Source organism: Cervus elaphus, chromosome 14, assembly GCF_910594005.1.
Source record: "Cervus elaphus chromosome 14, mCerEla1.1, whole genome shotgun sequence".
Classification (NCBI taxonomy): domain Eukaryota; kingdom Metazoa; phylum Chordata; class Mammalia; order Artiodactyla; family Cervidae; genus Cervus; species Cervus elaphus.
In genome coordinates this window covers 77,534,410-77,557,012 of record NC_057828.1, presented here as the reverse complement: position 1 = coordinate 77,557,012, position 22,603 = coordinate 77,534,410, and the positions used below count along the sequence as shown (strand labels likewise).

General features: G+C 43.6%; 1 protein-coding gene across 4 annotated transcripts in view; it reads left to right on the top strand.

Annotated features, from left to right (window-relative positions):
* DENND1B (DENN domain containing 1B) overlaps positions 1-22,603 on the top strand; it is a 278,593-nt gene that overhangs the window by 10,276 nt on the left and 245,714 nt on the right. For all 4 annotated transcript variants that reach the window (XM_043922760.1, XM_043922761.1, XM_043922759.1 and 1 more), the window contains exon 2: positions 1,261-1,325. In XM_043922760.1, the coding sequence (XP_043778695.1) occupies positions 1,261-1,325 (65 nt within the window). The remainder of the gene's footprint in view (positions 1-1,260; positions 1,326-22,603) is intronic.

Here is a 22,603-nt window from a genome sequence, read left to right as displayed (position 1 = left end):
GTAATAGATTTTAAAAAATAGAGCACTTACTTAGAAGCCAACAATAGCTGTTAGTTTCTTGAGGGAAATGCATTATTAAAAACAGCCAGTGCACAGACAGCCAAGGACTCCGGTGGCAGGAATAACTGAAATGCATGAACACTTTGGTCACATGGACTTTGTGGTATCAGAGGTTGCTTGATCTTTTATCTTCTGGCAGAAAGATATTAAAACAGAACTGTGTTAAAAAGAACACGATGTTTCTAAAGATGTCTCAATAGATTTCCATTCACTTTTTGAAATTAACAAAGTATACCTTGAATGTGTGAGCATTTAGTGAATGTTGGTAACTTCTGAATGAAGCAAAACCGTACTGTTCTTAGTGATCAACTCCAATATTGAAGCAGGAGTCCAATTTTCCCAGATAGTTGACATTATCTTTTTGGGTTGGCCTTGGGGGCTATGTATAGTTTGGTACTTAAAATGTGCTTCCCTACTGTAATTCTGTCTCAGGACAATATATGCAAAGTTCCACTTTTAAGGACCATTATGAGTGTTTCATGGTGCTCCAGAACGTGGCAGGTGGAACCAATCATTCAGTTGTGTCTATATTGCAAGTCCTTTGATAAAAGCCAGAGAACCTGCCGTTAAGCTCTGCTGGTGGGGAAAGGTAGAGCCTCTTAGGAACGTTCTGGCTTTTCAGTTTTGATTTGATAAGATAGAGGCAATGCTTTCTATTTATACAGCACTTAATACTTTATAAAGTACTTCCACATGTATTATGTGATTTGTAATCCTCACAGTTGTTCTGTGACCCTAACAAGGTACTTTCTAGGTGAGAAAGCAGACTCAGAAGTTAAATGTTTTTCCAAAGTCTCTGCACTGTTAAGCCTCAGTGTGCTTAAGTTGCTGAACTAGGAGAATGCTTTATTTCTTCTCCCTTGTGATCATGTAGTTGTTGTTTAGTCGCTAAGTTGCATCCCACTCATTTGTGACCCCATGGACTATAGCCCGCCAGCCTCCTCTGTCCATGGGATTCTCCAGGCAGGAATACTGGAGTAGGTTGCTACTTCCTTATCCAGGGGATCTTCCTGACCGAAGGATCGAACCTGGGTCTCACCTGAATTGGCAGATGGCTTCTTGACCACAGAGCCACCTGGGAAGCCTGGTCATATCATTACATGGAATCTATTGAGACAAGAACAAGATTAACTATTAGAGTTACGAGAATATAAACTTTGTCAGAGGAAAGAAATACTAACAAAGTTCTTTTTCTTTTAGGGAAAATCCAGAAAGAACCTTTGACTTGGTATTGAAGGTGAAATGTCATGCCTCCGAAAATGAAGGTATGTGTGTTTTGCTAGTTCAGAAGAAATGCTCAGGTTGTAGACAAGCGGAATGCGATGGTATCAGGATAGGACTTGTATTAAATATACCTTCTGTGTCTGGTGTCTCAAGTTCCGGTCCGAAAATAGAGACTGACTTTTAGCTCTGAGGTGGTGGGAATCAGGAATGTTATCCGTGCAGCTTAAATTTCAGGAGTGTGTAAGCACCCTGTAACTCACAACTTTGTTGATGACGTTATTGTTAGTTACGGTGGAACGGCGCACCCTTTCATATTCTTTCATTCCTTCTTGAAAATTCAGCTCCTGTTTAAAATGCTGGTGAAAATTTTCTCACCGGTACAGGCGGGAGCCACGCCGGTTCCCGCCTCAGGTTCCGCAGACGTGGAATGTGGACTGGGTAGCCCTTTCTGTGGGCGTTACTCCGGGAGCCAGGGGCTTTCAGAGGGCGGCAGACAGCCCTGTGGCATTACTGGGAAGGGGCTTCAGCTGCCAGTGCTATATCTTCATTTCCCGAGATGATGAGGACACCTTAGGATCATGACTTTAGTCAGCTTTCCCCCTACTTTTGGCGGGGCGGGGGGAGGGTGTGCGCGTGCGCACTGGGTGGGGCGGGGCAGGGCTGGGGGGTAAGAGGAGGCGGTGTCTGTTCCCGCGCGTTTCCTCTGCGTTCTGTCCCCGTGCTGCGTCTCTCGTGGGTATCTCCCGTGGGTGACGCCACCACCGCCTGTGTACTTAGACCTCAGATAGCACGGTGATTCAGTGTGGGACTTCTGTCCAGACTGGTTGTCCACTCTTGAGCCTGGCTGGGAAGTCTCTCCACACTCTCAGCTGCCCAAACTGGCCCGCAATTACATGCTCCTAAGCAATTTGGAGTCGCGCACCTTAAAATAGAGGCGCCCAGCCCAGCCGCGGTGAGGTGGGCAGGGCTAATTTTAGGTAGGAAGGCAGGCCCCTTCGGCCCCAGCAGCCCTGCCTGCCCGGCTCAGGCCTGTTAGAGCCGCAGCTGTGGCAGGTTTGTCCCCAGGCGAGGAGAGATCCTAGGTTGTGCCTGAGCTTTCTCCGGTTGAAGAGATTGTGTTTTGTTGTCCTGCGTGTATTAGTCTGCTTACGTTCTCTCCAGGCCCAAATAAGTTCTTGTTGAAGATTCCAATGGATACATTACTTTTTTTTTTCCAACTCCAATTTAAATTTATCCTGGAGTGTATTTACGATAGGAATAAATCTTCACAATATCTACTGTAACATCAGCTAAGGTGTGTGAAGTAATGCTAATCTGACGTGTTTGTAAAACAGGCTAAATTCCTTTGGGCAGCATGGGTTTCTCTGCCATTTTGAATGCATGCTGATTCCTGATGAAAGGGTGGGCCTGCCTCGTGGACACCAACTCTGTGCCTGTGTTGGGGGTTCCCGAGTGGTCTACTCCTTACCTCCTCTCTCTGCCTTTAACCGTTTTTTTTTAAGAGCTAGCCTTTTAGTAGGCATCTTGTACTCCTGCCCTTCTTTTATTACCTTCTTGCTCTTTTGGTTTCGTTATTGTTTAAATCACTGCTCATTGGAAACACCTTTGTATTTTAATTGTTTATCTAGCACGATGAACTTGCAAATATTATAAGTGGTTAAAATAAATGTGTTTGGCTTCTCTGTAGGTGGCAGTTAATCTGTCCTACCCACATATTCCATTAAAATGGCTCACTGGCAGCAAAGTCTAAAGATTTTTTTAAAAAGCTAAACTTAATTATGTAAAAAGCATTAGCAGCAGTTCTTTTTTGATTGTGACTTAAATACTGTGAATTTGACTAACATTTTAGGGTCTAACAGTTAATCGTTTCTGTGCTCTAAAAAGTAATGCTACTATATAACTAAAGTTTTATGTCAGATTGAGAGTTTGATGTTTCTAAATGTTTTTAAACTAGTTTTCTGTTTTATTGATAATTATTGAAGGGGAAAATGTCGAGAAATTACTACAGAAAGTTATTGGGATATTTTTATTTAACTGTCAGTGAGAGCCCTTTATATAATAAGTCTCATATGTGCATCAGTTTATTTAAAATAGGACACTTTTTATTGCTAACATTTACATGAACTTGGATGACATTCTTATGTTCTAATGGACATGTGAAACAAGATGTGTAAATTATGATGTTTTAGGGTACAGCATAAAACCAGCTTAAATCATAAGGAAACCTAATATTTCATAAAAGGAAGCCTGGAAGTAGGTCATCAGAGACGTCTCTCTGCCTGTGCCCTGCCGCCCATAGCAGTGCAGTCGCTGGGAGCCTCAGATGCCCTGGGGTGCTGGTGTGGCTCTCCGATAAGTTTGAGCCCTGCTTCTTGTTTATAACTCTGGGGATGGCAGACACTGGCTTGTCACGGTGCTAACGGGGGTAGTTTCTTTCCCCAAATCCCCCAGAAGGTTGGGTCCCAGTGGCCCAAGTCAGCTTGGGCCTGGCCAGTCCTAAAGTAGCCATCTGTGGGGGTAGGGGTGGAGAGTGCAGTGACAAGATCATCGTGAGTGATACACTAAACAACTAGCAGGGAATAGGAGAATGGAAATCAATTAAAGTGCTCTTTGCCCTTCTTAAAACATTGGTTCATTTTCTGAATGAGTTGTTATTTCTCAGTATATTGGTGTATTTTTTGATGACTATCTATTTGATCCAGTAGGAAGTACGATGGTCATGGTAAACTTGGTTTATGCTCAGATTGATAATTAAGGTATTTGGCATGTTTCTTGTTTACTTTTTAATAGAGAAGCTTTAACTTCATTTATTTATCCTGAATGATTTAGGTCATAAATCTCTACAGAGGCAGACCCTCACTAACTAGGATGTAGTTAGTGATTTGAAGTGGCATCATAGGGGACTTCCCTAGCAGTTCCGGTGGGTAAGACTCTGAGCTTGTAGTGCAGGGGACTTGGGTTTGGTTCCTGGTTGGGGAGCTAAGATTCCCACATGTCTTGGGGCATGATCAAAATAAATAAACACATGCTTTTGTTATTGTTGTTTAGTTGCTAAGTCACGTCCCACTCTTTGCGACCCTATGAACTGTAGCCCACCAGGCTCTTCTGTCCATGGGATTTCTCAGGCAAGAATACTGGAGCGGGTTGCCATTTCCTTCTCCAGGGGATCTTCCCGACTCAGGGATCGAACCCTTGTCTCCTGCATTGGCAGGTGGATTCTTTGCTGCTGAGCCACCAGGGAAGCCCAAAAAATAAATAGCCTTAAAAAAAAAAAAGAAAAGAAATGGCATTGTTGAGATGTAGTTGATAATGTCTGGCCCTGGTGAGGGACAGTCTTCTTCTCACCTGTTTGGACTTGTTTCGAGGGCATTGCATGGGGTTTTCGGAAAGCACCCGTCACATGTGATGGGGCGTTCAGCACCGCTGCGAGTGGGTCGACGTGTCCCTGCCTCTTGTGTCGGTGGGCTGGGTGCTGGGGGGCCTCTGTGTGGCTGCTTTCCAGGCAGGGCAGCTCCTCTGGTAGCTTCTGCCTCAGCCCCCGGAGAGCCAGGTGCTCTTCCCATTAGACCTCCAAGCCGGCCGCTGTCATCACGCCTCTTCCACCGTCTTTTTCTCGCTTCCAGCTGTCGGGTGCAGCCAGCAGGGACGGGCTGCCTGCAGTTCTCACTGCTGAACTTACTGGAGGTGTGCCGCCTCTGCTTTCCCCGGGAAGATTCAGGGAACTGAAAAGCAGCTTTTGCTCGAGGAGGGCTGGAGACGCCTCCTTCTGGGGTTTTTTTACAGGCGGCGCCCCCACACCCCTGCTTTCTGTTCTGTGTCCTTGGCCCCGCGCCGCCAGCAGCAGGAGCCGTAGCCCCTACTTGTGTGGTGCCTGAGTCACGGTCAGTCAGTCCTGCATACTTGACCAAAAACCCTGGGGGCAGAAATGAAGAAAACTTGCCCAGAGTAGCCTGGCTCCAGAATCTGTATTTCAGTCTATTGGTTTTTAGTAGATTTGATAACACGTAGATATTTTAAGAATCCGCCTGCAATGCGGGAGACCTGGGTTCGATTCCTGGGTCGGGAAGATGCCCTGTACAAGGGCATGGCAACCCACTCCGGTGTTCTTGCTGGAGAATCCCATGGATGGAGGAGCCCGGCGGGCTGCCGTCCACGGGGTTGCAAAAGAGTTGGACACAGCTGAGCGACTAACACTTTCTCACTTTTCACTGCGTGTTTAAATCTAGAGCCGCTGTTGGCTGTCATGTGTAGTGGCTTTGCACAGGGAAGTCAGTTCAGTTTAGTTCAATCACTCAGCCGTGTCCGACTCTTTGCAACCCCGTGGACTGCAGCACACCAGGCCTCCCTGTCCATCTCCAACTCCTGGAGCTTGCTCAAATTCATGTCTATTGAATCGGTGATGCCATCCAACCATCTCATCCTCTGTTGTCCCCTTCTGTTCCCACCTTCAATCTTTCCCAGCATCAGAGTCTTTTCAGATGAGCCAGTTCTTTGCATCAGGTGGCCAAAGTATTGAAGTTTCAGCTTCAGCATCAGTCCTTCCAATGAATATTCAGGACTGATTTCCTTTAGGATCAACTTGTTGGATCTCCTTGCAGTCCAGTGGACTCTTAAGAGTCTCTGCAACACCACAGTTCAAGAGCATCAATTCTTTGGCACTCAGCTTTCTTTATGGTCCAAATCTCACATACATACATGACTACTGGGAAAACCCTAGCCTTGACCAGATGGACCTTTGTTGGCAAAGTAATGTCTCTGCTTTTTAATATGCTGTCTAGGTTGATCACAGCTTTTCTTCCAAGAAGCAAGTGTCTTTTAATTTCATGGCTGCAGTCACTATCTGCAGTGATTTTGGAGCCCCCCAAAATAAAGTCTGTTTCTGTTGTTTCCCCATCTATTTGCCATGAAGTGATGGGACCAGATGCCATCATCTTAGTTTTCTGAATGTTGAGTTTTAAGCAACTTTTCCACTCTCCTCTTTCACTTTCATCAAGAGATTCTTTAGTACTGGAGTATAACCTGTATGTGGTACAGGTACTTTTTTTTAAGCAGGATTACAGTGCCTTCTGGGAAATTAATGAATGAGGTATAATTCCACAACGCTTACTGAGCTTTTTCCTTGTGGTATTCACACTGCACCACTCTTAGGATTTCCATGTCCATATTTAGTGAATCTTTGAGCTAACATTTTTATTTATTGGTGGTTTGCCGTGCGTCTTTTAGCAGATCTTGTTTTCTTTATCCCATTCTCTTTAGCCAGAGAGAGTAACTTCTCTTAGGAGCAGATCCCACCTTGCCACCAACTTTCCATTTGTATCGGCTTCTCCAGCCCAGTCAGCATCAGATGCTCCGTCCTCTGATCTCCAGCTCAGGTGAACAGTCTTGACTGTCTCCTTTTTCTTAAATCGCAACCTCAGGCCAAAGAACCCTGACTGTGTCCTCCATGCCCTGCAAAAACAAGGTATTGCTGAGCTCCCTGTTGCGTTTGACAACTTTTCGCCTTGAGGGATACTGTTTACACAGATTCATCACATTTTGCTTCTGCCTGTATCACGTTATTCAGGTACTTCTAAGATGGTAATACAGAGACGTGTAGACATGTCTTAGCATCTGCTTGCCCTGCTCCGAGTGACCTCTTCGAGGACCAGCCCGTGACCCAGTGACTGTATTCTTAAGGAACAGTGTAGTGCAGCCGCTGGCATGTTTAGCGGGTATTTATAGATGCGTGACAGAAACTGGTCTGAGCCTGGTGTCTGACCATTGGTCAGATTCATGTTGATCCAGTGAATTCACAGAGGCTGCCCTTGTGGCCGTGATCCGCAGTGCGTGCTGGCTGGTGGGCAGTAACGAGGACATTATTAATTTTTAAATGTATTTAGTTATTTTTGGCTGCGCTGGGTCTTCGTTGCTGCGAGTGGGCTTTCTCTAGTTGTGACATGCGGGGGCTCCTCTCATTGCAGTGAGCAGGCTTCTTAACCGTGGTGGCCTCTCTTGTTGTGGAGCATGGGTCTCGGGTGTGCGGGCTTTAGTAGTTGTGGTTCCCAGGCTCCAGAGCACAGGCTCAGTGGTTGTGGTTCCCGGACTTAGCTGCTCTGCAGCATGTGGGATCTTCCTGGACTAGGGATCGAACTCCTGTCTCCTGCGTCGGCAGGCGGACTCCTCACCACTGAGCCACCAGGGAAGCCCTGCAGGGACATTACTGACCTGTAACCCTCTGCCTGGGGCAGGGCTGTTTGGGGTTCCTGTGTTCATGCCCCCCCCACCCCCATTCAGGCCCCGCATCCACTCTGCCCCTGTCTCCCATCACAGGATTTACTGGGACACGCGCCCTGTACGTGTGTTTGTGGAGGCCGCCTTGAAGCCCGTTGCTACCCCTCCACACAGGCTGAAAACCCCAGAAAACCATGGCATTTAGAGAGTAGAACTTTGGTGAATCACACAAAGCATAAGATGGTCCAGGAGACTTCGCATGTTGCCCAGAGTTGGGGGGGGAGGGGCGGGTGGATCTGTGAGTAAAACGCGGTTACTGTGCTTTTCTGCTCCAGCTTCGTGTTGGTTAAGGAGCTCCTCTCACCCCAGGCGCACTAGGATGAATTAGCGCAGATCTTCAGTGAAAGTTCTGACAGTGTACCCCACGTTGTAGCAGAAAGCAGAACTTCTTTGTCATAGCTGCTAACCAGGGGCAGAGTTTCCTGTGGTTCTTCAGGGGCGTATCTCCGAGACAGACCCTTGGTTCTACCTGCAATGTAGTTGAGAACAGCTGTTCTTCTCTGTTGGGCGCTGAAATTACCTCCTCCTCCCGGCAGCTGCCTGGAGGGTAGGAAGCAAGTCAACTTAGGAGCTCAGTGTTATAGATTCACTCTGATAGGGGTGCTGCAGAGCTTGTTTTCTGATTGCTTTTATTTATTCACATGTTGTTTAATTTTGTGGCTTTAATCAAAAGCATGATTACTCAGCGACTTCTTTTTATATCTTTTACTTCTGTAGCTTCATTTCCACAGGTTTCACCTGCTTGATAAAAGTTGTTCCATTCTTAAAGAGGAAAAGATTTTGATAGGAATACCTCTCAATACCCTTCCCAATTTTCATTCTTTCTCTTTAAAAGCCGTCTTAGTACCTTAATGGTGGTGCTTCAACAGTTGAACAGATGTTCACTGAACAGATACTTGGGGTCACACACTGTTTCAGGCTCTGGGGTCTCCGGGCACCCTGCAGCAGAGATCGTGGAATCAGGGAACGGAAGTGTCCGTAAAGGGCATCACTTTGGTGGCTTTTCTGACGCCGGGAGGCCCCTGGCCCCTCTGGGCGGTGCCTTGTTGTCATGCCGCCCCGCACGGAGACCCTGGCCAGCAAGCCGGGCACAGCCCTCCCCCGTCCCACGGACCTGGCTCACCACTCCTCAAATCACAGTTGCTTTAAGTAGGTGGTGTTACTTAACGTATTTATCTGATGAGAGTAATTCACAGTGAGGTGTGAACAACTGATAGACAGCCCTCAGGGGAGCATTTTAATTTTAAAGAAAGCCTGGAACACCTGAATTAATTAGAATGATGCAAACTTGCTGTGGTGCAAAGATCTCTGAACTGAGGATCAAGTATATCTCTGTCCGTTGGGTTTTCTCATTTTCCTGGTTTATATTGATACTGTTTGTAATTTGTGGTTAACAGCTTTAATATGTGTGTATTTAGAGTATTTGCACAGTGAATTTCATTAAGACCTTTTTTTTTTTGGTTTATAACTTCCCAGTTAATGAAATAAAGTGATATCATGGTTACAGCACCTCATTTACCAATTTATTTTCTCTGATTAGGCCTCCAGTTAGATGTATTACAGAAATAGAAACAAAACTAAATTTAACAGTGTGTCCGTAGCTGTGGAAAGAGTCTACATATTCTCTTTATTTTCAGTACAGCCACGTGAAGTGGTGGGGACTGTTATCTTCATAAAGATGAGGACATGGAATCTCAGAAAGGTTAAGTAACACACAGCTCCCAGAGGTGGGACTGTGACTTGAGTCTGTTTCTCTGATTCTCAAGCTGTTAGGCTGTGCTGCCCCTAAAGTAATCAGCATTTTCTAATAGCTTTGACCTTTCTGGCAGCAGTTTTAGAGAGCCGCCCGTTTAGAACATCCCCAATGCCAGGCTAGACCAGAGCTGTTGTGATACTGCATTAGCATCTTTTAACAGGGATCTGTCAAAAGAGGAAAACGGCAAGAAGAGTGCGAACGTCATAGGAGATATTCCGTCTTCTTGCCTTCCTTGAGCGCGTGTGTCTGAGCGCCAGCTCTGCCGAGCACAGGCGCAGAGCAGCGGAGAAGGTGGCCTTCTCACGGGGTGTCCGCTTCAAGGGGACCGTGGTGGTGTCAGGGCTGCGGTCCGCTCTGCAGTGTCCACGCCCAGTGTGAGGGGGCCGCTCCCTCCGCTCTGCGTGGAGGGGCTGGGGCTGCTGAGGGGCCCCGAGGAGATGGACGGGGAGACAGCCGCTCGGCTCGTCAGCTCTCAGCTGGGTTCCAGGCGGTCATCTCTTTGCAAAGATAGTTGCACTTCATTTTCAGAATCTTGTGACTAATTAAGAGTAAAGAATATATCGCTTTTGGTCTAAATGCTTGTGACTAAGGAAGCTGATTAAGAAGCAGTCTCTCGGCTACGGTGTCAGCTGCCTAGGCAGGGGCTTGTGGGGCTTAGCTTTATTTACTCAGAGCCGGAAACAGTGTCTGACCCCAAATATCTGTTCAGTGAGTATTTGTTCAGTTGTTGGAGCCCTATTATTAAGGTACTAAGGTGGCTTTTAAAGAAAAAGAATGAAAACTGAAAGGTATTGAGAGGTATTACTATCACTATCTTATCTTCATTAGGAATGTAACAACTTTATCAAGCAGGTGAAATTTGTGGAAGTGAAGCTACAGAAGTAAAAGATATAAAAAGAAGTCGCTGAGTAATTATCCTCTCGATATTTGCCTCATGGCAGTTATGGTCTGCCTTGAACTTGCTTCTTTGCTTCTCTCTGTGAATGCTGGATTTTAGGTTTTAAAGGACAAGCCTGTCTTCGGATCTCTTGCAGATTTTTGGAAGTTGCCATCATACAGATGATGTTCAGTAGTGACTTGTTAAGTTATACTCTGTTATCACAGTGAAGTTAGTAAAAGGTTCTGCTGTTTTTCCAACACCTATTTAATATTTCTTAAATCTTAAAAAAAATTTGATGTGAAGAACTTTGAAAGGCTGTTTTTTTTTACCGTCACAAGCAATATGTGCTTTATTTAAATTTTCTTTCTTTTTTTTTGTAGAACTGTTGATAAACCACAAACTCTGTCTTAGTAGGCAGAACTGGTAAAGATCAGATAGAGCCTTTTCCTCTTTCGGTTCCTTCTTATTTATCATTTGAATCTGAAAATAAAGCATAGAGCTATCAGTTTAGTACATCTGATGGTCTTCTGCAAGTGTGTAAGCGTCCAGAAATTAGTCATTTCAGAAATAATTTTGTCTTGGTTGGGTAGCAGAGCTGCACCAGCATAAAGATATGTTTAGTGTTCATCATCATTAATGAAAATTAAGCAGTCCTTTAAAATGTTGTCCCTTGAGTAGTTGTAAAATTTAGATTTTTTTGTTAATTAAAAATCATTTGAAATCGCATGAATTTGTGCAGAAAACATTGGCTAGAATGAAACACAGTGAGTTCAGAAGTGTGTTAATGTCCTCAAGGGCTGCACGTTAAAAATACATGGATGTGGTTCAGGAAGAATTATGAAGTTTTGTATTTTTTGAGATTCCAGTGTATTTTGGATATGATGTTTGGAAGAGGAAGTCATGTGATATTTGGGGAATCTTTTTCAACATCTTGATCATTGTTAGTCTTTTATATAAATTAAAGTGGTATTTTCTATTTAATAACTATAAACAGTGAATTTATTTTTAGAAAAATTTTCTTCTCTTTTTATTGTGTTCTTATTACCACAGAGGACATGAGAGCTAAGTTTTGGTGTTGTTTTGCTCTGGAGTGTGTGATTTTGATGACAAGTATCTGCAGAAAATTTTGTTGAAAATAAGGGACAGCACAGTTTCATCAAGGATATATGTTGGTTGTGTTTACTGTGTACAGGTTTTGACATGTCACAGAGGACATTTTAAGCTAAAAACCACATACAAAAATACTAGTTTCCAAGTTGTCAGTGGTTACTATTGTGTTTTTTCATAACAACGTTTACTCCGAAAGGTGGAAGTGTTAAACTGGAATACAAGTTGAAAGCCAGCATTTTAATTTGTAAATATTTACTTCATTTGATAGTTTGATAGCTTGATAGTTGAAGATGTAAATGAGTAATCTGTGGTACAGTACTTTGTACGTGGCATTGTTCTACATTTGGTCATTGAGGCTGATGTAGCTCTCCAGAATTCTTTATAAAGCCATTATAAAATCCACTTCCTTAGAGTTTATTCAGTTTGGTGATTCATAGAATCTCTTGGTAAAGTTTTTGATTTATTTCCCTCAGGTATGATTGAAATTGGCAATGATCATTTTGTGTTTGATAAGCATGGGAAGAAGAGTGGAGATGCCCTTCATGTTAAATTTTCTGCCTTAAACCTTGTATCATAACGCCACTACTTTCTTACTTGAGGTTTCTTCAAATGGTGGCCGGAGTATTGGCAGTGAGGTCACTGAACACCAGAAATGCCTTCTGAGTCATCACAGTAAGACCAAGTTACATTTACCATGGTTTACAGCTTGCATCTTCATGGTGTTGTAATTCTTTGCAAATGTGTGATTTGTATTGCACTTACCATGTTTGACAGAGTTAACCTGTATAATTTGTTGTTGTTCAGTCACTGTCATGTCTGACTTTTTGCAACCCCATGGACCGCAGCACACCAGGCCCTTCTGACTTCCACTCTCTCCCAGCGTTTGCTCAAATTCACATCCATTCAGTTGGTGATGCCATCCAACCATCTCATCCTCTGTCACTGCCTTCTTCTCCTGCCCTCAATCTTTGCCAGCATCCGGGTCTTTTCCAGGGAGTCAGCTCTTAAATACATATGATTTGTATTTACTTTAAAATGTAATTTTAAATACAACTAGAATTTGCCTTTTTTTTAGGTATGGCTGAATTTAATTTGGTCCAAACACAAGAATTATTCATTTATTGTTGTTAAGGGACTCAGCGATTCTTATTCTGAGTTGTGGCCCTTAATTTAAAAGCTGGGGCTGGGGAGAGTGGAGGGCAGGTACTGTTGCTTGGTCTCTGCGTTGGAGGAGGTGATGAGTAAGGTGGAGCTCCGTGGTCTTGGAGAGTGGTCTTCCGCCCACACAGATGGCGGCGGCCCAGAGGGCAGGGGTGTTGAAGCTTCTGCAGCCAGAGGAAGGGCCAGAGGCCCTGTCTCTGCTTCGGGGTCTTTAGTAACTGGGACCAGTGAGGCCTGCGGGTTGTCTACCGCCTCATGCCATCTGCTCGGAGGTGTTAAATCCTGGAATTTGTATTTACCTCCTTTCACTTTTGCTTTTTGGTGTACTAGGTGTTTATTCTTTCATTTATGAGACATTTCATACTTTTATATTCTTTGGACTGTGTTAATTCTTCAGTTTGTAATTTTACTTTTAATCGTACTTTGCTTCTTTATGATTTTGTATTGGTTTTTTTTAAGTTTTTTTTTTTTCCTTTTATTGTTTAAAAGAATCATTTCATGAAATACTTGCTTTTGTTTGAAAACAGTTTTGATCTTTGTTCAGACGCAGGGTGCCCTTGGGGCATTTGTTTCTTTTTCTAGTGAAGAGATGAGGAAAGCCATTAGAGGAGTGAATATTGTTATTGTATTTCTTTAACCTGATTACTTCTTTCTTTCTTTGATTGAAAAACAAAAATAGCGAGGGAGAGGAGGTGGCATTTGATTTGAAACTTGGAGGCTGACTGCTCCTGTAGAAATTGGAATGAGGATGAACTCCAGGCAGCTGGAAAAGTACCAGGCCACCCTGGAAGGGCTGCTGCACGAGGTGCTGCCATCCTCCCGGAACGCCCGGTGACAGGCCACTCAGGGGAGAAGGTGGACAGAACTTGGGTCCCCTCCCACCCAGAGAGGCCCCAGAAATGCGCACGGCTCATCCATGGATTTGGAAGGAAAACACCCTCTCCCAAACAAATCCCCCGCCAGCAACTTTAAAAAAAAAAAAAAATAGCATAATATAGCATATTGTGTTCTTTCTCCTCCCAGTTTTGTTGGGATATAATGGAGTTTGAGTACAAGTTTGAGGTGTGCAGCTTAGTGATATGACTACATACGTCATGAAGTGACCACCCCAGGTTTAGTGAACATCTGTCATCTCCTATACAAACAAATTAAAGAAAGAAAAACATGTTTTTCCCTTGTGATGAAAACTCTTAGGATTTACTCTCAACAGCTTTTAACATACAGTAGTGTAAGTGGTCTTTATCATGTCATACATTGCATCCCCAGCACTTACTTAGTTTTTAACTGGAGTTTTGTACCTTTTGACCATCTTGATTCCATTCTCTCTTCCCCCACTCCCTCTGGTAACCACAAGTCTGATCTCTCTCTCTTTTTAAAATGAGTTTGTTTATTTTTGAAGTATAATTGACCTCTAACACTATGTTAGTTTCTGTTACAGAGTACTGGTTTGTTGTTTCTGTACATTTCAGAATCATCACCAGGATGAATCTAGTTACGATGTCACCTATAAAGGTATTACCTGGTTATTGACTATGTTCCCCACGTACCTGTGGTGCCCATGGGTACACTTCATACCCGTGACTCACTTGTGTTGTAACTGGAAGTTTGTACCTCCTTAATCTCCCTCGCTTAGTCACCTGTGTCTTACCACTCACCGCCCCCAACTACACGTGTTCTCTGTAACTCTCTTTGTTCTGTTTGTTCATTTGTTTCTTAGATTCCACCTACAGTTGAAATCATACAGTACTTGTCTCTCTCTGACTGTTTTCACTTAGCAGTGATACTCTCTAGGTCCATGCACCTTGTCACAAATGACAAGATTTTATTCTTCTTCATGGCTGAGTGTTCCAGGTTGGGTGTGTGTGTGTCTGTGTGTGTACACGTTCATCTGTTGATGGGCACTTGGGTTGCTTCTGTATCTTGGCTATTAACAAATAATGCTGCAGCGAACATAGAGGTATGTGTATCTTTTCTAATTAGCATCTTTGTTTTCTTCAGATAAATACTCAAGGATAGAACTGCTAGATCATGTGGTCAGTCAGTTCAGTTCAGTGGCTCAGTCGTGTCCGCCTCTTTGTGACCCCGTGAACTGCAGCACGCCAGGCCTCCCTGTCCATCACCAACTCCCGGAGTTTACTCAAACTCATGTCCATTGAGTCGGTGATGCCATCCAACCATCTCATCCTCTTTCGTCCTCTTCTCCTGCCTTCAATCTTTCCCAGCATCAGGGTCTTTTCAACTGAGTCAGCTGTTCACATCAGGTGGCCAAAGTACTGGAGTTTCAGCTTCAGCCTCAGTCCTTCCAATGAACACTCAGGACGGCTCTCCTTTAGGATGGACTGGTTGGATCTCGTGGTAGTTCTATCTTTAATTTTTCGAGGAACCTCCATACTATTTCCCAGAGTGGCTGCACCAGTTTACATTTCCACCAACGGTGCATGGCGGGGAGGTGAATATTATGAAAGGTAATTTCGGAAACTCTCAGCAGACACAGTCTAAATAAAACTGACACTTACTCTTTGATTGAATGTGAGAAGGCAGTTAAATCTCTGTCTCAAGGTAAGTAGGGGTAAATGGGTCTGATGACATGATTTTCTAAAAACCTAAAGTCTGGAATCCTCTTACGGATGAAACAGAATAAAACCTCACAGACTCCATGGTGGAGTGGAAAGACACTGGACAAGGGTGGAACATGGCTTTTGGTCCTGGCTTGGCTGTTTATTACTTTCATAACTTGGTAGAGTTGTTTAGCGTCTGTTGGCTTCACTTTTCATAGTTCTAAGAAGTTTGCACTTTGTATCTCAAGAATTGTTATGAGAGTCTGATAGAAAATGGCATGAAAGTGCTTTGTCGTGGCTGTAAATCACTCTTGGTTCTGTATCATGTTCGTGAAGTCTTTGATAAAAGGCATGATCACTTCAGCGGAAATCAGACGTCAGTGATAAACTTCCCTCCTATTTTGATGTGTGTGATCAGCGTGGAAGAAAGGAATGTCAAAGGAAGGTGGTAAGGAAACCTCTCGGGCCCCCACTTAATACTGTGCAAGGGTCAGATGCAAGGAGGATGGAAGGTGCTAGTGTATTTTGGGCCGACGAGTTAGTTTCACTTTGAAGATGGTGTTTGATGGAGAATACAGATTTAGCACTGAGTCTGGCAGTTCTCATGTAAAGGCTTGGTGGCATCCACAGGGACTGAGCAGGCCTTGGAAGTCACAGTGTGACTGTTCTTTACACACCTTTCTTCCAGCTTTTTTATGTTTACATGCAGTAATTTAAACAGGGAAGTAAGGATTCTGTATATGTGTAAGATTTCGAACTTCTGAGAGTTACCATTGACAAACTAGAAGCTGATTAGAATGGGAATAAACTAAGGGCCCACGTCTCTGAATGTCTGATGACAAGGTGAGATTAAGGGTAATATTATGTGACTGTAGGGGCCTCAGTGGACATGTTATCAGGGAGGGGCATGGTGCAGTTGGTTATGAGTTCTGTACATACTGATAATAAGGACTGCAGTGTGTGAGTGGCTGAGGATTATAGCAAATCCAAGGCCCCCCCAGTAATGCCGTCACTCTTCCTCATTTGCGTGCCTGTTTAACTTTCTGGAGTGAGTGCTGAAGGAATCCTGTGGCTGTGGCGAGCAGTAGAGGTTGTATGCAAACACAGACGGCCATATCAGTGCTACAGAATGGAATAAGCCACTGATTGCATAAATAATTGATGATTAAAAGTGACTCCAGTGTTAATTACTTGAAAAATTTATTTAGGCTCTGACAAAATCTGGATCATGTGCCCAGATAAAGAAGATGTGGTATATGTATACACTGGAATATTGTTGTTGTTGCTAAGTCATGTCCAACTCTTTTGCGACCCCATAGACTGTAGCCCACCAGACTCCTCCTCTGTCCATGGGATTTCCCAGGCAAGAGTACTGGAGTGGGTTGCCATTTCCTTCTCCAGGAGATCTTCCCCACCCAGGGACTGAACCCGTGTCTCCTGTGTTGACAGGTGGTATTTTTACCACTGAACCACCTGGGAAGCTCACAACAGAATATTACTCAGCCCATAAAAAGGAACAGAATTGGCTCATCTGCAGAGGTGTGGATAGATCTAGAGTCTGTCATACAGAGATAAGTAAGTCAGGAAGAGAAAAACAAATATAGTATGTTAACCCATGTATGTTGAATCTAGAAAAATGGTGCAGATGAACCTGTTTGCAGGGTAGGAACAGAGACGCAGACATAGAGTGGACTCGTGGACACGGGGAGGGAGGGGTACGCACTGGGAGATTGGTATTGCCACGTGTACACGACCACGTGTGAAATAGTAGCCAGTGGGGAGCCGCAGCCCAGCGCAGGGAGGTCAGCCCGGTGCTGAGTGATGACCGGGAGGGTGGGCTGGGGGACTGGGCAGGAAGGAGGCTCCGGAGGGAGGGGGTGTGTGTGCACATCTAGCTGGTTCTCTTCATTGTAGAGCCGAGACTAACACAGCGTCGTAAAGCAGTTATACTCCGGTAAAAAAGAGCGCGTTGTGAATGTGATTGAGAACCACTGTGTCAGGATTTGAGTCCTGCAGTTAACTTTGAAGCAGAATTCTGTGAAATCATCGATATCAGTCTCTTTTTAAAGGTATTTTCATAAAGTTTATGAAGTTTATATTTTCCAAGCAAATTTTATTTGAGAGCATTCTGTATATTGCTGAGTTCCCAGTAGCGGTGTTCTCAGCGTTATTCGTGTCATGACACAGAGATGACGGTATTTACATGGATCTCTGGGCAAACAGACTTTATCGTTGGTGAGCAGTCAGTGGGGCTCCCAACGGCTCCCGGGGCTGAGGGATCATTTTATTTTCAGTCTTCCTGACCATGTGAGGTACACAGAGGAGGGATGTTCTCTTTATGGTTTCTCCGGTGAGAGGAGAATCTGCTCTTTTAATTCATTGCTTTCGTTCACTGCTGTTTTGTGCTAGCTAGGATGGCAGGACTCTGACATTAGATTGGATTTAGAAGAACTTGGAGTTCTAGCTTTGTGGTATTACTGGTAACCCCTCTGAGCCTGGTTCTTTGTCTTTACAATGACAGCAGTAACCACCTTTCTCTTTCTACCATGAAGCTGTGATGGCCAAGAGAGAGAATCAGATACCTCAATGTGTTTTTAAACAATGGTTATTTTTGTTGTAGTTTAAGCAAAATGTATATACCTTTCTTAACTCGGAAGAAATAATAATCAGATGCTTTTGTTTGATGTGTATGTAGTATGTGTATATGTTACATACATCAGTGAAACCTTTTGACTCCAGAGCTGAGAGAGTGAATTGCAGGACTTCACAATGACTGTGATAATATGATGATTAATGAGGGAAGAGTGTATTTCTTTGCATTTCAGGCTACAGCCTAGAATACACTTCTGATAGTAATTCTGATTATGGCTTTTGGTAAATATTATAAACAACTTTCATATTCATCTATTTTTAATGAATTTTTTAAAAGGTATAATGAATAAAATTCAGAATTAGTTGGATGGCATCACCGACTCAATGGACATGAGTTTGAACAAACTCCAGGAGATAGTGAAGGACAGGGAAGCCTGGTGTGCTGCAGTCCATGGGGTCCCAAAGAGTCAGACACGACTTAGTGACTTAACAACAACAACTGATAGTCTGTATATTCATACTATGTTTCTTCTAAATAATAAAGCTAAGCTAAATGTCTAACGGCTTTATTATGATGGCTGGAAAAGCACCCAGGAATAACCAGCCTCTGGCCTTGCAGACGAAGACCACAAAGTGTAGTTGGTGAATGTGTTGTTCTGTCCGTCACAGTTGACTAGTCAAAATATTCTCCTCCATGATGTTGGACTCTGTATTCAGGATCACTCTGTCAGGAGCTAGTCAGATACTGTTGCAGAAGCGAGGCTTCTCTTTTGTCTCCCATCACCGTCTGGAGCTGAGGGAGCCTCCTGCTTGCTGGCCCAGGCTGCCGTCTGAGCCTGTGACCGGTGGGTGGGGCGTCTTGTCCAGCCAAGCGGCTGGCAGCCTCTGCTGTTAACTGCAGTTTTTCTCAAACTGGGGCCTGTAGGTTCTCATGTTTAGGAGCCTCTGATCTCCACAGTAAGCTCTCGCCCTTAAGCCTGGTGTTCTGGATCCTCTGTGACCTGGGCTCGGATGACCGTTTTAGACTTGATGTTCCAGCCTGCCTGGCTCACCATGCAGACACATCTCAGGCAGTGCTCAGAGACGCTTCCTCTCTGCAGAGTGCTGTCCCCATCCATGTCTGTATGCAGTCTCCCCAGAGTGCCGTCTCCTTCTCCTTTAATGTACAGTCTCCCCAGAGTGCCGTTCCCATCCGTGTCTGTATACAGTCTCCCCAGAGTGCCGTTCCCATCCGTGTCTATTACAGCCTCCCTAGAGTGCTGTCACCTTCTACTTCTGTATACAGTCTCCTCAGTGCCCTCAGGGGACTGGTTCCAGGACCCATGGCGGATACCAGAATTCGGGGATGCTCAGGTCCGTGGCTGACCCTCTGTATCCCTGGATTCCGCATCCACAGATACGGAGGACCAGCCGTACATGTATTGAAAAAGATGCGGGTGTAAGTGACTGCACGCATGGACCGGTGCGGTTCACACCCGAGTTGTTCCGGGTCAGTGCAGTCTCCTTGTATCCGTCCTTAAAGCTCAGCCCGTGATGATAGTGTTAGTCACCCCTAAATGCATCAAACCTGTCATCAAGTTACGCATTTGTTTTAATGGCAATCATTTGAAAAGGTTTTTAAGTAACAGTCTTTTATAGCAGAAAAAAACAAACACAAATGATAAAAATTTTTATTATATAAAGGGGAATACAGAAAAGAATAAGTCTCTCCCCACCTCAGATCCAGAGTATCTTAGTACCCCTTCCTAGAGAAGAAGTAGGTGGCCGTTGCTCTTACATCTGTTCAGAGAATTTGAGTGTATTTGCCAGCAAATGTATGTAAGTGTTTCCTTGCACACACGCTGGTGCCTTCCATGCCTTCTGTTTTATTTAGTTTGCAGATTCTTCTGCTTCGGCACGCAGGGCTCTGCCGTGCAGAGCAATCCCCCGTGACCGTATCGTGGGCTGCTTCCACTGGACAGTTTCTCCCGAAGATTTTCTGTGAATAACTAGGATAGCTTTCCCATCTCTTAAGTTAATGTTGTTGTAAGTGATGCAGTCAAATTATTGAAAGCTTTTATTTTCACATTTTCCTCTCATTTGTTATTAATGCTGTCAATTCTATAAAGTGGAAATATTTAAGCTTGCTTTAATGAATAAAGGCTTTCCTGGGGGCTAAGATGGTAAAGAATCTGTCTGCAATGCAGGAGACCTGGATTCAGTCCCTAGGTCAGGAAGATCCCCTGAGGAAGGGTATGGGAACCCACTCTAGTATTCTTGCCTGGAGAATTCCAAGGACAGAAGAGTCTGGTGGGCTATAGTCCTTGGGGTCACAAAGAGTCAGACATGACTGACCAATTAACTCTTTCACTTAATGAATGAAAAAATTTTCCTTGCTTCTTTATGTAATTTCTTTTCGCCATGATATATATAAAGGCCTTTCCCCCTAAAATTACACTTTGAAAATATTATCCTTTCATTAATAGTATTGGTTTATTATAAGATGTGGAAAATCTTGTCTCAAAAATCGATTTGCATAATCTGCTGTCTTTGTGACTTTGGGCAGATTATCCATTTTTTATGTCTCTTTCCTCATCAGTAATATGGGTTTAATAAATGATTCCATTTTGTGTTATCACATGAGAAAATGTATTTGGAAAAATTACAAATCATAAAATTTTGTAGAAATGTTATAAGAAATTAAAATTAACTTACCATCAAATAGATAAGATTTTTCTCAACGTCTATCTAGGACAAGCCCCAAATATTTGTCAGCATATTTTTCCTTCATTGTTCCATTGTATGCAGTTATTTATTTTTTACCTTAATGGCTAATACAGCCCTTAATGTTTCTCCCTGTCTTTTTCCCATGTGTTTTGGAAAGTCAGTTGGTACTGCATTTAACTTTTTAGTAATGCGACTTCTCTTCTGCCTTTGTGAACACAGCACATTATTTTTAGTAAGAGAACCAGTGTTGATTTCCTCAAGTGAGATAAAGGAAAAAAGCACATCTTCTGTGCTGAAAAGTCATAGACTTCGCTGATTGCATTTAGATTCCTTGGTGTTCTCTTTGCTCTTAATGTCTCTCCTTGCTTTGCCCTGTTGCCTGTTTTCCTTTGTTAATTCATTGTCCTTGCCTCACCCCTTCTGCCAGGCCTCGTGCCATCTCAGCACCGCTCTTCCCCCCACGTTGGGCAGCGGAGGCTTTGTTGTTGAGAGCACCTCTTCCTGTCCCCCTTCCAGCCACCTTCGCACTCCCTGTCATTTCCCTTTCCCAGAACCTGTCTTTAACAACCTGCTAGTTAGTTTCCCAAACATTCCAAGTATTCTGTTAAAACTTTTAATCTCTGTGACAAAAACTGTTTGTTCACGGCACGTTTGTCCATCCGTTTATCCATCTGAACGTATAAAACGTCATTCCTTATGCTAAAAGGAATGCAGAGATGATACTGGCCCAGGTCATCAAGGAATTACAATCTAGTGAGAGAGAACATGCATCAGGTTTATTACATTTGTTAGGTTTTTGGACACCTTCCAGCCCCATCTGTAACTGCTACTCATAGTAGAAGATTGAGCGCTTGAGAAGCCAATAATTACAGCTGGATATGATGAAATTTTGATTCTCTTTAATTTATTGAAGTGCCTGTGTTAATATCCTCTCTGAATGGGATCGCTTCTGATTTGAAGGTTCATTTATTAATCAGGCTATGAGGAAGAGTTGTTCTGAAGTAGTCAGAAGTCCTGGCTCACTGGTCTTTGGTTTGTCTAAGCATTTTCTTTTTCGAATTTATTTGTTTTTAAGTTTTGGGGAGCTCTCCAGGCTTTATAAAACTTGCTGCATGAACCCTTTCTCCTTGTTTTAATTACTGCCCTGGTGAGGCCTGTGTCAAGCAGATGGAGACAGCTATTACTTCCTGATGACTTCCTTTTCCTCTCAGTTCTGGCAGCGTTTCAGCAGGAGTCCAGCACTGACCAGGTGGTGCACGGAAAGGCAACTTATTTAATGGTTGGTATTTTATTTTCAGTGAAGTAGGATCTTGTAGCTAAACAATTTCCAGCTCCCTGCCCCGTCGTCACGAGAAGCAGGGGGAGTTCTGCCCCTTTCCCGTGGCCTGTGTTGAAGCATCAAGTTGCTGCTGACACAGCTCAGATTCAGGTGTGACGACTCAGCGTCACTCTTACTCTTGGGCCTTCATTCTGTTCTTCTGCCTTGTGTCTCAGTTCTTATCACTGGACCTAAGGTTGTGTTAATAGTCCAGTTCCTTCCTTGAATAAATGGTGAGCTTTTCAAAAGCAAGAAGTAACGTCACACGTCCTTTTGAATTGCGTATGTCTAGCATGGAGCTCTGTGTTCAGTAGGATTTAAATGAGGGTAGACTGGTCAGTGATGAGACTGCTTGCTTATAAATGCAGGAGCCAGATACCACATTCATCTTACTCATTACAAGTATAAAGGATACTTACAGGGATCTCATATTTCAGGTACTTTAGATCTTAACATGTGGATAATGATCAAATTTTCATTCTCTGTTTGGCCAAGGCATAGCTTAAAGTTATTTTGTCTTTCAGGCAGCCTAGTCAACTGTCAGTTTTTTTTTTTTAAATGGAAATTTTTGTTAGTTTAAGCTCATTTTCTTTTCTCAGTATCTCTATATATTTATTTATTCACATATTTACTGATTTTCTTCCCGTTTTAAAAATTCTGATTTTTCTCCCTTTTCATCACTTTGGTGTCCTGAACCATTGTATGTTTCCTGTTTTGCAGTTTTTACTACGACTGCTGACATTTACTGGTGGAAAGTATTGTAGAAAGTGTGTCCCACGGGAACTACTTGTTTAAATTTCTATCCGTCTTGTCCCAGTTTGGCAGTGCTGGGCTCACACTGTAGTCAGCGGTGTGACTGAAATCCTGAAATCCACTCTTTCCAGTCCACCTTGATCTTATATCAGAAAAGTAGAGTAAATTGAGGAACTTGCCCCAAAGTATGTAATCAGTGAATGGTTTCTTTAGGC